Source organism: Hakea prostrata, chromosome 5, assembly GCF_041222555.1.
Source record: "Hakea prostrata isolate BN-2017 chromosome 5, UWA_Hpros_2, whole genome shotgun sequence".
In the NCBI taxonomy this organism is placed as follows: Eukaryota; Viridiplantae; Streptophyta; class Magnoliopsida; order Proteales; family Proteaceae; genus Hakea; species Hakea prostrata.
Window position 1 is genome coordinate 43,128,678 of NC_142604.1, and position 15,638 is coordinate 43,144,315.

General features: G+C 38.8%; 2 protein-coding genes across 2 annotated transcripts; one reads left to right on the plus strand and one right to left on the minus strand.

The window, feature by feature from the left end:
- Positions 1-723: 723 nt before the first annotated feature.
- On the minus strand, positions 724-4,884 carry LOC149016029 (histone-lysine N-methyltransferase). Its single transcript, XM_089157125.1, has 3 exons — positions 4,423-4,884; positions 1,341-1,409; positions 724-1,247 (listed from the first exon to the last, which is right to left on the minus strand). Exons 1-3 carry the CDS (start codon positions 4,597-4,599, stop codon positions 1,068-1,070), a joined length of 426 nt encoding a protein of 141 aa, XP_089013251.1. The 5' UTR covers positions 4,600-4,884; the 3' UTR covers positions 724-1,067.
- Positions 4,833-5,955, plus strand: LOC149016030 (fatty acid elongase 3-like). The gene has a single exon (XM_089157124.1). The coding sequence runs from the start codon at positions 4,910-4,912 to the stop codon at positions 5,741-5,743; it is 834 nt and encodes a 277-aa protein (XP_089013250.1). The 5' UTR covers positions 4,833-4,909; the 3' UTR covers positions 5,744-5,955.
- Positions 5,956-15,638: the final 9,683 nt, after the last annotated feature.

Below are 15,638 nucleotides of genomic sequence, written 5' to 3' on the forward strand. Positions count from 1 at the left end.
AAGGACCCGTCTTTTGTCCTTCCCGTTACTATCATTTGTTAATTTGTGCAAGGAACATTAAACCAGATTTAAAACCTGTGCAACATTTCGGCAAAATTTGCTGGTGCGACCCTTGGCAAACCTAGCGAATTTTGCCGACATTTTGACAAGATTTCGACTCCCATTTCGAGGGATATTTTTGGTCATTTTAGACCTGAATAATGGTCTTTAGCCTAATTTGATGCCAATAAATACACTGATTTGATAAATTTTAATTATTTCTTATAAATTGTTCTTTGGAAATTCTCCTCCCTAGCCACATTTGACCGTTACCTTCTTAGGCCAAAATCATTTAGACATAATTGAAAAAATTGCTCGTTGACCTTGAAAATTCCACTACAAAATCCCTTTGTAATTTAAATTGTTTCCACAAATTCTTTCTTGCATATTCTCCTCCCTAACCACATTTGGCACCTTGCCTTTTGAGGCCTAAATCATTGGGATATAACTAATCAGATTGTCCATTGATCTTGAAGATTTTGCTATAAAATGTCTTCGTAATTTGAAAACGTTATCTTTTGAGACTTGAATCATTGAGATAGAATTCGTAAGATTGTCTATTGACCTTGAAAATTCGGCTATAAAATCCCCAGAGAGATCGCCTAAAAATCACAAGAATATTGCAAAATATCACATGAAATTGAGATATCGACAATATATAGGTCGATTTGGTGACTTTTGGTGAGATATCACCGATAATTGGATGGTTTTGGTCAAAGAAAAACCACTTGGCGAACTAGGCAAATTTCGCCAAAATGTTTTACCATGCCTAAAACCACCTCCAGTAGGCACATTAATTTTTTGTATTATGGCCATGACCAATATTAATTGGAACTGTAGTTATACAAAAGCACTAATTCACCCCAAAAAACGATAAAAAACAACAGCACTAAAACATTAGAAGTACGAAGAACGATCTTTACACCTCTATCGTTACAGTTTTATTTCTTGGTTTCCCGTCCCTATGATACAAAACACCAATGATCCTTCATTAACAAATTTTTGCTCCATGATGCATGAAAATGTATTTAACTTCCAGTAGGTCTTTCCTTCTTGAGTTGTGTTACATCAATCCCTTTTGCTGCCGCTACTGCTGCATCTCCACGCTTCATGATGCTTTCCAGAACTTCAACCTTTTCTGAAAGCTCTCGGATATTTGAGTTAGCTGACTGTATCAACTTATCTGCAGTCTCCAGGGAAGTGCATAACTGGGATAGCATAATATGACAACAAAGTTAGATATGCCAAGTGTTGAAATGAAATCCTGTTCCAGAAAATACTCTAGTTCAGATGATGTTCACCTTCAGTGTCAGAGCTGTCCATGAATGGTCGGTCCCTAATAATGCCTCATTCAACTGGTTGTAGTTTTCCTGAATTAAGAAGCACAGTTATGCTCGGCTCTTAGCAATGACCATCAATGTGAGAACTACCATATCCAATCACAAATGGAACAGACTAGGCTGAAGCTATTCACAGTTATAAGGAATGTTGTGCATGCTGTCTTTCTAATCTCTGTATTTCCAGTTTGAGTTTTCCAATAGTTTCAACAACAGGCACCAAATAACTTAAATATTCAGTACCAAATCACAAGTTCTATTAGGACTCAAGCAATCAAAATGACTGCTCTTCTCAGTGTTGACTTGGAAATTGAAGATTGCTTCACCAGAAAATCAAGGGCTCAGGCAGTCCTCTGTTTAAGTAAATTTTATAATTTTCTGAGTTTTCAGTATTACATCATACAAGCATTTGAATACTGAATGCTATCGCAACTAGAAGCAATAGAATGAAAAAGAGTGGAAGGGCAAAACACAATCTAGGGTCCATAGATCTTAGTTTTTAACCAGTGATTGAAATACCCATTGGCAGCAACCCCTTGGAGCCAGTAAAACCCAACTTGGTTTGAACATTAATCAACTGTAGATCAGTACAGCATCCACTAGCAGGAATTGCTGCCCAAGTTTTTGTTCAGTCTGTAAATTCACTTGTTTGTAATATATGAAACCTACCCTGCTTAATGCCTGATATTATTAAAAAATAAATAAAAAAAGGGGGAAGAAGAAGAAGAAGAAAGAAAGTGCAGGAAAAAAAAAATAAAAAAAAAAAAAAAAAAAAAAAAAAAAAAAACCCCTCACATCCGCAGATCATTATCATCATGACATTGGGAAAGCATCCAAATATAGGGGTGGTATACATAAGAACCATCCAACTAACCTACCAGATTTAATCCGTTCTGATCAAGATGAGACTTGCCAAGGGTTATTTGGTTAAATAAACAGCTACGTACAAATTTGCATAAGAATGCTTCTAATAACCTGAGACCGGTCAAATGTTGGGAGTTTGCTTACTGTTTAGTTAGCATAGCCCCATTAATTATTTTGTAGAAACAAAATCAGAATGGTCATTGCCACAAGATGTGGACACCAGATTGGGTAAAGGTAAGTCTATAAGCTCATTTTCAAGAAAGCTTATGACCATAAGCTTGAAATGGAGACAATGGGTTTCAGCTTATGACCAGGTACAATGTTTTGGTATCTCGGAAATCTTGGTCTGGCCAAAATGACCTTCCAAGATGAGTTAATACTATGGGTTGAACCACACAAGGAGATACCATCTCTCCTAGCTTCCCCACCACCCCCACATAGTTGCAGAAGCTCCAGATAAATTGTAGGAAAGTTATGCTAGCCAGGTTTTTTCCGATGACCTTGATATATAAGCAGTGCTGTGTTATCTTGTTTACAATTTGTAGAAAACACACTTGATTTTTGTGCCAAATGAAAAACTTACGGGCTGCAGATGCAGCAGCTGAAGTTTTCACATGCTGGATGATAAAAATAATATTATCTAGTAAGTGGTCAATGTAGGTTGGTTAAGTGGTAAGATCCATACTTCTCAGTTATGAGGTTATGGGTTCGACCCTTGCGGACGACAAAGCTCCCCCCTGAGGATGTAATCGAGGTGCACGCAAGCTAGCCTGGATGAACCTCAGATACCAAAAAAAAAAAAAAAAATTATCTAGTTAGTGGTCCAAGCCTAAGCATAGGAAGGCAACTAAGGATATGGTGACCTGTTATGTAGGGAAGTATAGTGTATACTAGTGAAAATATGAACTATTTTTAACTGAGTCTTCTAAGCTTGTTGATAGGCTGATAGGCTGATTAGAGAAAATATTTTCATGTTTATCTAGTGGTTGAGTCCAAAATATTCTGGCTAAGCAAAAGTTTTGTAACAGAGCTGGAAAGAATAAACAACAGAAGAAGAGAGGAGAAGACAGCAGGCGGCTCATCGTCACATGAAGGTATGGACTTCTTTATTAAGGAAAGTTCTAAACATAGTTTTTCAGGAAAAGACTTCAGCCCACTGGCAAGGACTCTTTACCAACCTCTGATATTTGGAAAGGAAGAGAACCTTCAAAATTTGCAGTTTCCCCTGTTTTCTTCTTTCTATTCTTAACATTGAGAATTTGCAAAATGAAGATGTTCATCATGCAACTAGATGCTCTTGCTGCATCCAGAAATGTGAATCTGCTGATGATGTTGTCAAATGAGGTAACTTTACTTTAGATATGGCTTATCTTTGTCAAAAGGGAGTTTGGGATATATAGATGAATTTGTGCCAGCAGCAAGAGGGTTTGAAAGATTTGTAAGTCAGACACCAATACAAGCTTTTAAATTTCTGATTACAAGCTAATAGATTTTATTTTCTTGTTTCTCACTCGTGCATTTGCATTAATTGACAGACATCCTTACTTCTATAATAATTTGTTGCTTTCAGAGATGGACATCTGTGATCTTTCTTTTTCCGTCAATCTTAAAAAGAGAAACACCTAAAACACTTAATATTTGTTTTTGAGCATAATTTTGCAGAAAACCTTAAAATGAATTATTGTTCATTTGGATAAACAGACTTGAAGTGCATTTAGAACACTTGACATGAGATTTTTGACATGCTTGTGAGCCTTGCGACTATAACAATTCAAAATTACTGCAGAAAGCGACCAACCTGTGGATATTTTTACAAGAATTAGGCTCTAAAACCATGAAAACAGCCAAAATTCATATCTCACCTGTCCTTCCAAAAAGCTACAAGGCTTAGATATGCAGAGATAAAGTTTGTAGATCTAATTCAATCCTCAAGGTCTACGATTTCGATTCCTATGTTCCCCAAAAACCAAAAGGTCTTAGTAATTTAAACAGAAAAGGGCTTTCCGTTTATGATGATTAAATTCCATTCACCACACCTACCCAAATCAAATATAAAACAAAATTTTCTGACAGGAAAAACAATTCTTCATGAAACACAATCGAAATGACGATAAGATTCAAAAGGAGAAAAGCAACTAAGTTGCATGAATAATTAATGATAGCAAAGATAGTAAAAGAGCACCTTGAAGAGTTGGCTCAAATGCGATGGTGGAAGAGAAGCATTCATTGTTGTTGATGATGACGACGACGACGACGATGTCAAGGAAGACGTTTCTTGATTCTCTCCCAAGCTAGCTCCATCACCGACATCACTCAGCAGATCTCCTATGCACAGCAGCGGTCCTCCCACTCCACTCATCTCCAAGACCTTTCTTCTTCTTCTTCGTCCTCTGGCGTTGAGAAAACCATCACACTCTCGATCAGGGTTTCAAGAATCGGGAAACTCACACTTCAGATCGGAATTGATCGTGACCGATCCCGATTTCCAGCGAACCGATTCAAGCCTAAGGGCATTTCAGTAAAGTCACAAAATAGTGTGATCCACAATCATCCACATCCACTCCTCCACTCATAAAGCTATAGAATCTCCTTCCTCCCTCTCTCGCTTCCCAATTCTCCACTGTTTAGGTGAGCGAAACCCAATTTCTGCAGCTCTGAGAAAGAAGAAGATGGATTGGATCGAGACTAACTTGCGCAGTTGGTTAATTGAGCATCCAAAAGTGAGAGATTTCGAGTGGAAAGAAGGCCAAACATGGGGCGCATCTCCTCAGTTTCTCGCCGCCACAGTCGTCACCTACCTCTCCGTCACTGCACTCCTCCACCTCAAATCCACGCCAGTCACCGCCTCCACGTCATCAACTCCGCCCCTCCTCCGCCTTAACTCCGCCGTGCACAACCTGATCCTCCTTATCCTTTCAATCACCATGGCCATCGGATGCACCCTGGCCACCGTCTCTCAAATGAACGACATCCGTTGGATCTTCTGCTTCCCTCCTGACACCCCACCGAGTGGACCGGTTTTCTTCTGGGCTTACGTTTTCTATCTCTCTAAGATCCTTGAATTCATTGACACTGTCCTTATCCTCCTATCACCTTCAACAAACAGACGGCTCACATTTCTCCACGTGTATCATCATGCGGTGGTTGTGGTTATGTGTTATCTCTGGCTTCACACCTCGCAATCGCTTGTCCCTGTAGCTCTTGTAACGAACGCGTCTGTTCATACAGTGATGTATGGGTATTATCTGTTGTGTTCGCTTGGGAAAAAACCCAAGTGGAAGAGATTGGTTACAGATATTCAGATATTTCAATTCGTTTTCAGTTTTGGAGTTTCGCTGGTGATGCTGTGGTTACATTTTAATGGGTTTGGGTGTTCTGGGATTTGGGGTTGGTGCTTTAATGCTGTGTTTAATGCGTCTTTGTTAGCACTGTTTATTGATTTTCATTCCACAAATTATGCCCGAAGAAGGATAAAGGGAGAGAAAATGGAGAAAATTTCCTGATTCTTGGATCTCTCATTGATTTTATTTTATGGGTTTTGAAGTTTGCTGCAATCCAAGGTGGTCTTTGATATTCATTCTTATTCACAGATTTAGTGTCCTTGAATGCAAAACTCGTTGTTAGATGAGAATAAGAACATTTTTTCTTTTCATTTTTTTTTAATTCTAAATTTTCATTGTCATTTATTCCTATTTTCATTCTATAATCAATTATGTTTCAAATTATAATTCCCAAACAAAATTTTCATTCTTGATGAAAGTCTGTAATATATATATATATATATATATATATATATATAAAACCTACAAGGTGGTGGGGTCTACTCAGGATGGGTCAAGGTGGCCCTAGTCAAACACTTATCCTTGACCTTAATTGGGGCCCAGTCTTGCGCCTCCCTTTAGGACTAGAATTTTGGGCCCAAAAGCTTGTTTAGACTTAGGTGGGGTCTATTGGGTTTGGGGCATCAAGGCCGATTTTGCACTCCTACAGTTGACACCATGTAAAAGATGAAGCCTCACCAATTCTGACGAATGTCACTAGATGCTTGGGGATTTTCCTTGGCTTTGAAGAGAGAGCTCTAGGGTTCTTCTCACATTCTCCAACAGTAAAGAGGCTTCATCTTTTATTTTGAAGCGTTTAGATTCTAAATTATCTGGATGGAAGGGGAAATTGCTTTCTCATGCAGGGAAGGAAATTTTAATTAAAGCAGTCGCTTTTGCTCTTCCTGTCTATGCAATGTCGTGTTTTCTCATACCCAATGAAATTTGCAAACAAATGAATCAAAGAATCCGACAATTTTGGTGGAAAAATGACCAAGGAAGGGGTATTCATTGGGTCAAATGGGAAACCCTATGCAAGGGCAAAAGAGATGGAGGCTTGGGGTTTAGGGATGTACACTGTTTCAACAAAGCTCTTCTGGCCAAACAATGTTGGAGACTTCTAACAAATCCAAACTCATTATGGGCCCAGGTAATGCATGCAAAATATATAAAAGACATTCCATTTTTTGAATGTCGTGTCCCAAAAAATTGCTCATGGGGTTGGAGAAGCTTGATGTCTGGGAGGGATATTCTTAGACAAGGCATTATTAGGCAAGTGGGAAATGGTGCTAATGTGCATATTTTTAAGGATCCAAGGATTCTTTCTTTGCCTTTCCATGGCATTAGTAGTGCCCCTTTGGGACATAGTCCAATTTGGGTGCAAGAGCTAATTAATTGGGACACCTGCCATTGGATAGTACCTTTACTCCAGTCTCTATTTTTTCCATGAGAGGTTCAAGCTATTTTAACACTCCCTTTATTGTCTCCTGATACTTTAGACTCTTGGATTTGGGACAAAACAAAGGATGGTAAGTTCACTGTGAAATCTGCTTATTATCAATGTCTAGCTATGGCTGATGATCAAGGTAATGTTGCTTCTTCCTCCTCCTCTTCAATATATTGGAAAATTATTTGGCAGATTCCTACTCTCCCAAAGATTAAACAATTTTTGTTGGCGATCCTCATATGAGGCTATTGCAATTGGGAGCTCACTCTTCTCGAGGAATGTTTCTCTCACCCCTCTTTGTCTAATTTGTGGTCATGGTTCGGAGAATGTATGTCATACTTTATTTTTTTGTCATTATGCAAAAGAGTGTTGGAGACTATCCCCCCTCCGTATTAATACATCTGATTTTCTAGGGTCAAATTTATTTGACTGGATGGATTTTATCAAAATAAAGTTCCATGGTTGTGATAACTTAACCCTAGTGAATCAGATGTGGAGTGCCTTAGCTTGGTGTATATGGAATACTAGGAATGCTGCACTCTTTAGTGGGATTGAGGCCTCCATACTTCATACAATGACTACTTTCTCTTATCTATGTGCAAATATACAATCTCATATGATGAAATCTCAAAGGGCTCTTAGGGATTCTTATCCAAGGCCCAGTCACATCATTTCTGAAGAACTTGCTCTTTTTCAAATTTTTGTTGATGGATCATGGGATAGTACTTCACACAAAGGAGGTCGAGGGTGTATCATGTGGGATTATAATGGTGGATTTGTAGCGGCTCAAAGCAGATATGGTCATAGTGCTTCCCCAACCTTAGTTGAACTTGAAGCAATTAGAGATGGCATTATTCTGGGCTCTTCTTTAGGAGCGGTGGATTTGCATCTTCATTCGGACTATTTACCTGTTGTTCGGGCTCTTATGGGTCTCCAATCATCGTTAGATTGGATGTGTCTCAGTTTAGTAGTAGATATTTTGAAGCGTTGTTCTTTCTTCTCTAGGGTTTCTTTTAGTTATATTCCTAGAATTGGCAATGGTTATGCGGATTTTCTTGCTAAGGGGGCTTGCAGGTTATCTCTAGATAGATCTTGGTGGGGTATACCACCTTTGTTTATTGTGGATCCCTCCCATTTGTATAGGTCTTATGACCTTAACTCTTTCATTTAATATAATCGCAATTTTCTTGTTTTGGCCAAAAAAACAGTAAAGAGGCAAAGTGGTGCAAATTAGATTGAAATTTGAATATATAGGGCTTCAAAAACCTAATTTTTCCAAAAGTGACAATTTTGCCCCGAACCAGCTTTGGTCACTTAGGGCGATCAAGGCAATCGACTAAGGCAGTGCCTTTTGGTCAAATGCTGAATTTTGGTCATCTAAAGCCACAAGCTCCACTTGGGTCATCTTCCAACTAAAGAAAGGGTCTTACCTGACTTTATAGGCCATCTAAAGGTGTCAATACTGTACTCATGGTCCATCTTTCCAGTCATTCCAACTACACTTCCAAAGTTAGGGGTTCCAAGTGGGACTCACGTTGAGGGGGGTTCACCTTGTTTCTCTCTTTTAATTTTTTTTTTAAGTGTGGGAGGCTTGTCCCAATATAATTTGACATTTTTATTCAAAGTCCCTTGCTCTTGGTTCATTGTATTCTATTTGTTTCCCTTTGCTTCAAATGCTTTCTATTTTCTGCTCAAAATTTTTTGTTGAGCGTAAATAACAATATTTTGTATGGTCTCAAAACCACCCCAACTCGAATGCAAATTTTTAGCACAAACCATTAGCCAACCCCAACCCAAACCACACCAAATTGAAACTGAACCGAAACTATTATTTTGCAAATGGGTTGTGTTTCGACTTGTTGTCCCAGCTCAAAACAGTTAAGCCCAAACTGAAACTGCTCCAAACCACTCCGTTAACACCCTTACCCTACTATAAACCATGGAAGCTAATTACTTCATCCTTTACATGGAAAACAATAGAGATCAATATCATAGTGTAACAACGGAAATGTCTACATATAAAAAGAGGACAAGTACAAATTTTGATTATCTGATGGCAACTAACACTATCTAGATATTATTACACAACAGTTACAATCTTCAAATGACAGTATTGTATGAACTGAATATCTTTACTATCTTATACAAATCTCAAGGATACAAACATAACCATCAAATTGAGATACACAGAACATTGAAACCAAAAAAGAACTTGAGCTTCCAATCATGTTCTTGGGCGGCTATGTCCTATTGTCCCATATCCGTTTATCTGTACATGGTAAGGTGAAATGAGCTACAATAGCCCAGTGAATATTACATTAATACAACCATGCTACAGTAAAATACGACATGTCCATCTTCATCAAAATAGATTATTCAATATTATTGTACTATAAAAAATAGTTGTTTTCAAACCTTTTTCATTTCAATTCCTCATTCAGTATTCATCATAAGCCTAAGAAGATTCATAGAGGATGTACATCAGTTTACACCACCGAAATAGCTTCAGTCTTACCACCAAAATGGCTTAAGTACCACTGAATTGGCTTTAGTCTACCACCGAAGTGGCTTCAATCTACCGCCGAAGTGGCTTCAATATACCACTAGAGTAGCTTCAATCTACCACCAGTCTCAAGGAACAAGGTCATGTACACCTCATAGACTACTATCCTTGGCTTCGACCCAGTCTTTCCACTTATAGTCTAGCCACAAGGATTGTGCTCATTAGCACGATGTCTTTTGATCTATTTCGGTCTTGCATTTATAAAATTCTGCACATGAAGAATAACTTATTATTATGTTTGAAACAAGTACATATTTCAAAATAAAATACAATTATGTATAAACAAAGTAATGTTGTATATTACTTTTCATAAATTCATAAACTCAAATACCAAGTTCTTACAGTCATTCAAATTAGCTATGTAGTCGCTCATAGTCTCTTCTCAATCATTTCGTAGCTAAAGAATCATTCATATATAACATATAATATTACTATATAATTTATTATGTACCGCATCGTACATTACAATCATATATGCGAGTCATATTACTTACATCATATACTACAATCATATATAACCATGAATTAGGTTTATGATACTCACATCATCATGCAACATAAATTGAGTTACAATACTCACCTACCTTTTCAATCCAAATAGCCACTCTTCAAAATCAAAATGATTTTATGCTATTTCAGAGTGAATATCTTTTCATTGGAGGATGTTTACAATTCGAATGACAATTAAACTGATGAGCGAATAATGTTAGTGTAATCTTATATTTATGATGATCCTACACTCAGGCAAGGTAAAAAACGTTGGCAAAATATCGCATTTCGGAAATATTTCGCCATGTCAATAGTTAAAAAATTGGAGATTAATCACCGAAATATCGCAATATATTGTCGATAAATTCAAAATATTGCGAAAAAATCTGAAAGTATAGAATGTTTAAAGTTATGAATTGCTTCTCTTGTTCCGTCTTTGGGTGAGTAATAAAGTGGCTAGAGAGAGAAAGAAGGGAAGGGTAATGGCCTAGTCATTGGGTCTGGGTTATCGATGGATGAATTTAGAAGAAATAGCATATGAGTCTCTGAGCCTTGTAACATCAGCCAGGTTAAGTTGGACAAGTAATTATCCAATCCGGATATTTCAGTGACACATTGGTTACCTGTATTTCCCTCGAGATTCTTGGGATTCTCCACCAGCTCTACAAGTGTGTCCCCCTAAACAATAGTTGTAGTCTTTGGACTTGGTAAACAAGGAGGAAATAAGGAATTTTGGATCCATGAACTGTCAAGGTCATGGCAGAGCGCCTCGAAGGCTGCAAAATCAATGGTTGTTCCAGGTAGGAATCCAATTTGCAAAATATTAAACATCCTTGTGTTGACTCCTCTCTCTTATGGTGAAAATGGGATTGCAGATTGAAGTACGATGGATGAAGATGAGTGATGTTGATAAGAGACTACTTGCGGTGTATCTAACACCAAGAGGGATCCGAACACTAGAAGTAGGAATGGCAGAGCTCCCTGTGTCACTATGGGTCTTTGAAGAGGGTTCAGCCACATTTGAAGGTGGTGCTGTAAATATGAGTATTTATAGGCGCAAAGGGCGTTATTGGATTTGAATCGACAATCGAGACCATTAGAGACTGATGTATTCACCATTCGAGTATTCCATGAACTTTCCATATATGGAACGGTTAAGCAAAATTGTAGCTCAAAAATATTGGAGCTCGAGATTTTTGCTCACCACGGCCCAATCATGGAAATCAGTGAGACGTTACCCCGAGCTTATAGTGAGATGACTACTCGACAAACTGCCAGTGGCCTTGTCAGGAAGGGGACTCCTTGTCTCGTGATCGTCTTCCCAAGTGCGAATCAATGCGACGTCCCCCTAAGTGCTTGGCATAAGCCCCCTGATATCTTGTTCGAAAATCCATCCAATAGTACCAACCTATGGAAGGTGCCATTGTTGCCAGAAGGAGCCAATGTTGTACTGATTCCGAACCATGCCCCTCGACTCGATTTCAGACCACTTAGGTCAGCCGACCAAATTGTCATCAAGGACAACTATTCAAATCCTCGACGATGATTCAAACCAAATGATTATCAGAAACAACTTTTCATGCACCCTGGCAACCATCTCGCCTCGAAGAATCCACCCCATGATCCCCACCTGTGAAAGGTGACACCATGGTGTGTGGGGCTCATGTTGTGCGCATTTTGCACCAATTTGGCTCGGGTGGATTCAGTTTGACCACATGCTGGACCACCTTTAGTTGACACCAATATTGAGTTGTCCCTTGTCGAAAAGGCTAGTTGAACCCCGGCTGCCTAGAAAATCCATGAAGAGATGGAACCCTTATCTTATCCAGCAATATGCATGCTCCCCCATTAAATTCAGCTTTTAGTATTTTGTAGGTATACATTTAATGCACTATACAAAGACCGCGAGGATGTCCTCCTAGGGGTTGCTTTCAGCCTACTTGTCGGGAGTTCAGAAGAAGACTTGTCATGTCAAGAATTAGCTATCCCACATTAGGTCTAGGCATCATCAAAGCGAAGAGGGGCACCACTAGCGTGTCAACCTCACTGAAATGTCATGATTAGCCCTCACTCATCCGACGGTCCACGAAAGTTAGACAATGCTATAAATCCCCCCCCCCCCCCCCAAAAAAAAAAAAAAAAAATAGAAAAACCAACCAACCAAGGGGCCTGGTAATGCTTATTAACTCCCAAAAAAACTCACCCAACAACTTTGTCTGCTCGGGTGCTAACTCCTCCTAGTGAGGATTTGTGTTTTTCCAATCTTACTTGACTTTCGGAGGCGGCCTGCACTCACTTGCTTTCTTTGTACAGAGAATTGAGTGAACCCTCAACAATGCTCGCTATTCCAGTTTCAACCAAAGACTTAAGATTGTGGAACAACACAAGGGATCTTAAGAATTTTGCTTATCCACCTTCTAATTCTCACAACTACATTTGGGCTAAGTGTCAATTTTGACTTGGAGAAATTTGCATGTTGTCCAGTAGTGTTGGAGAAATTTTGCATGTTGGCCAGCAGTGCTACAAAAATTGTTAAGTTATTCCTTCAAGTTTAGAAGCAGCACTTAACAAACATAACTATTCACGGCGTTTTTAGAAACGCCGCAAAAATAACTTTTCACGGTGTTTTTAGAAACGCCGCAACAACAAACATATTTAATGGCGTTTTATGGAAACGCCGCAACAAGTACCTTTGTTGCGGCATTTTCGAACCGCTGGGAAAGTTTTACGGCAGCACTTTTTGGCTTATGGCGGCGTTTCGGAAACGCCGCCGTAAGTCTGTTTTCTTGTAGTGTTTGCAAGCTTAGCAAATAAAGGCTTTCAAGTTACTATGTGAATAAATAAAATAAAATTAGAAAGCAAAGAATTTGCAGTTTAAACTTCTTAAATGATTTCTATTTGATGCATCCAAAATCTGCTCAGCCCTTAGATCTCCTCGTGATGACTTGCAAAACGAAAGCGTCAGATGTGGCCCGACTACGGGGGTCGGGAGTCCACCTCCGAAGGCTAAGTCAGTTGATGAACTTAATCACAAACGGCTCTACTAGAAGCACAGAGCTAAGGAATAAAGAACTGGGAAAGGTGATCTAGATCGTAAGCCTCTAATAGTTTACGTCTACCAGTATGTATCTGAAATCTCCGTCCCTCACCTCGTATGGTAGTGAGGTTTATATAGAGTGTACCTTCGAATCTCCTTCGTTGGATGCACTTGAGCCTTCTTTGGGTATTCGTTGGATCTTAACAGTTAGATCCGTTGAGCGATAGACTTCTACTAGTTTGGACTAGTAGAGGACTCCTGAGATAACTTCTAGGTTATGCGATGATTATCCCTTCGATAATGATTAGCCGCAGCCGTCAATTTGAGTCTGCCATTATTAGGGTAATTAACCTAATCCATATGTAGGATTAGGGCGTGCTTGTAGCTGAATAAGTTTTCTTCTTCAGCAAGCCATCGGTTTGCTCGGGAGCGAGTCGATTTCATCCGTCTCGACCGGAGTCGAGGATCAAACCAAGTATGAACCCGGTTCGATCATATTTTCTCCATATCACTATTGGTTTCCATTTACCCTTTTTTTCTCTTATCGTTTTGGGTCACTTGAGAGCAAACCTTCTTAATGTACATGGTCTATGCTGAAATCATGGTTTGAGACAATAGAAACTCAGAGAGGACATACCGAATTCTAGAATTAACCAGTTTTTGTTAATCACGTAAACCATTTCACTTCTCAAGATGAAAACTTTTTGCATTAATAATAAAATATTAAACAACCCAAAAGGGAGGAGACGGGGGGGGGGGAGGGGACTGCAGCTAAGAGAGGCACACCTTCAAACTGGAATTTGACCAATGGGGATGGATTCATTAGTTACCAATAAGTATTAGAAACTGATTTAAAACTCTATAACTTTTTATGTCCTACCAAACAAATGTGGTAGATTAATTTCTTTCCATCACACCCAAACAATGCAAATATGGGAAATGCTTTCCCTTTCCTTGCAGCCAAATGGAATCTCAATATAAAAAATAATAATAAAGGAATCTTAATAGTGTGAAAAGTTAAAAAAAAAAAAAAAAAAAAAAAAAAAAAAAAATAAAAAAAAAAAAAAAAAAAAAAAAAAAAAAAAAAAAAAAAAAAAAAAAAAAAAAAAAAAAAAAAAAAAAAAAAAAATAAAAAAAAAAAAAAAACAAAAACACCACCACCAACCCATAAAAACACCACCACACCCACCCAACACCCACCCCCCCCACGATGTTTCTTACCACCCCCACCCCCCCCACCGGGGGAGGGTAAACCCTCCCCCCCCCCCCCCCCTTGTGGAACAACCCCCCCGGCCCGGCCCCCCCTTTTTTTATTTTTTTGGTTTTTTATTAAAATCTATATTATCTATATATTAAGTTTCAAAATTAGTTTTTGCATTTCTTTTATTTAATTGTTTTGTTTGTGTGTGGGACCCTTGAGGTAAGGGTGGTAATGAGGCACCATGAGTAAAGGAGGCCCTTCATGACCTTGGTTAAAGGAGGCCCTTCATGACTTTGGTTATGAGGCTCTTCATGACATTGGTCATGGGTCTTAAGGGTCTTGATCATGGTGATGAGGTGGGCTAACTTGAATGGTGGAATTACTCAAATTCTAACTCTTGACCTTTATTTCTCATTTCAACTTCATGACCATTCATGGCCATTACCATGAGTGGGGGTTAAGGTCTTTGAATGGGTTAAAGCCTATTCATTCCAAAGAAGTGAATATGAGAGTTACTTCCCCAAGTAGTGGGGAGGTTAGGTCAAGGGGGTTTATTCACATTAGTGGAGGAGGGACAAACCATTGATTCTCCATTAGTGGAGAATTGATTCTCCCCTTGTGGGGAGGTGTGGTTTGGGCCTATATAAACCCAACCCTTCCTTGCATATTGTGTGCTATTGTGAATCTCCTCACTCACATTATTTGTTTTACAAAGTTCATTTCTTTCTTGAGTTGTCTAAGTGTTGTGCTCTAGCTTTTGGCTCCTTTAAGGGACTAGAAGAACTACCTCATCTTCTAGTTGGAGGTTGCTTTATCTTGGAGGTGGTGGTGCGAAGAACCCTTGGTAGTAGGGTGCATCAATTACCTTAAAGACAGCATCAAGGTGTGACTCAACCTCATCAATCAGTGGTTCGTTCGGTTGCTACTTCAAGCTCTTCAAATTTGCTAAAGATCTTCATCTCTCAATTGTATTGCAATTTCACTTTTATATGTTTGAAGAATTTGTAATACAATTACCCCAACAAGTTTAAGGTAATTGATTTGGAAGATCCAATGGCAAGTCTTGGAGATTGCGACTTCAACAAAAACGGAGACAACAACATTGAGGTTGTTGATGGAATTAACACCGGAGGAGATCCTTCAAACAATACCGTTGAAGGTAATGTCAACAAACAAGGTGACGACACTTTCGTTGCCATAGATGGTATGAGATATCCATTCCTTGCTACTCATGATTCAATCCCCACTAATGTAATTCCCACAATGGATGATCTTATCCCGGATTTGGGTAAGATGAGGATTGTCACTGAGTTCGACAAAATCGAACAGTTTGGAGGTCAA

Coding starts and splice junctions, on each gene's coding strand:
- LOC149016030 (XM_089157124.1), top strand. CDS start 4,910: ATGGATTGGATCGAGACTAACTTGCGCAGTTGGTTAATTGAGCATCCA.
- LOC149016029 (XM_089157125.1), bottom strand. CDS start 4,599: ATGAGTGGAGTGGGAGGACCGCTGCTGTGCATAGGAGATCTGCTGAGT. Junction 1,410..4,422: donor ATTTGAGCCAACTCTTCAAG/GTGCTCTTTTAC, acceptor TTCTTAATTCAG/GAAAACTACAACCAGTTGAA. Junction 1,248..1,340: donor GGACAGCTCTGACACTGAAG/GTGAACATCATC, acceptor ATGCTATCCCAG/TTATGCACTTCCCTGGAGAC.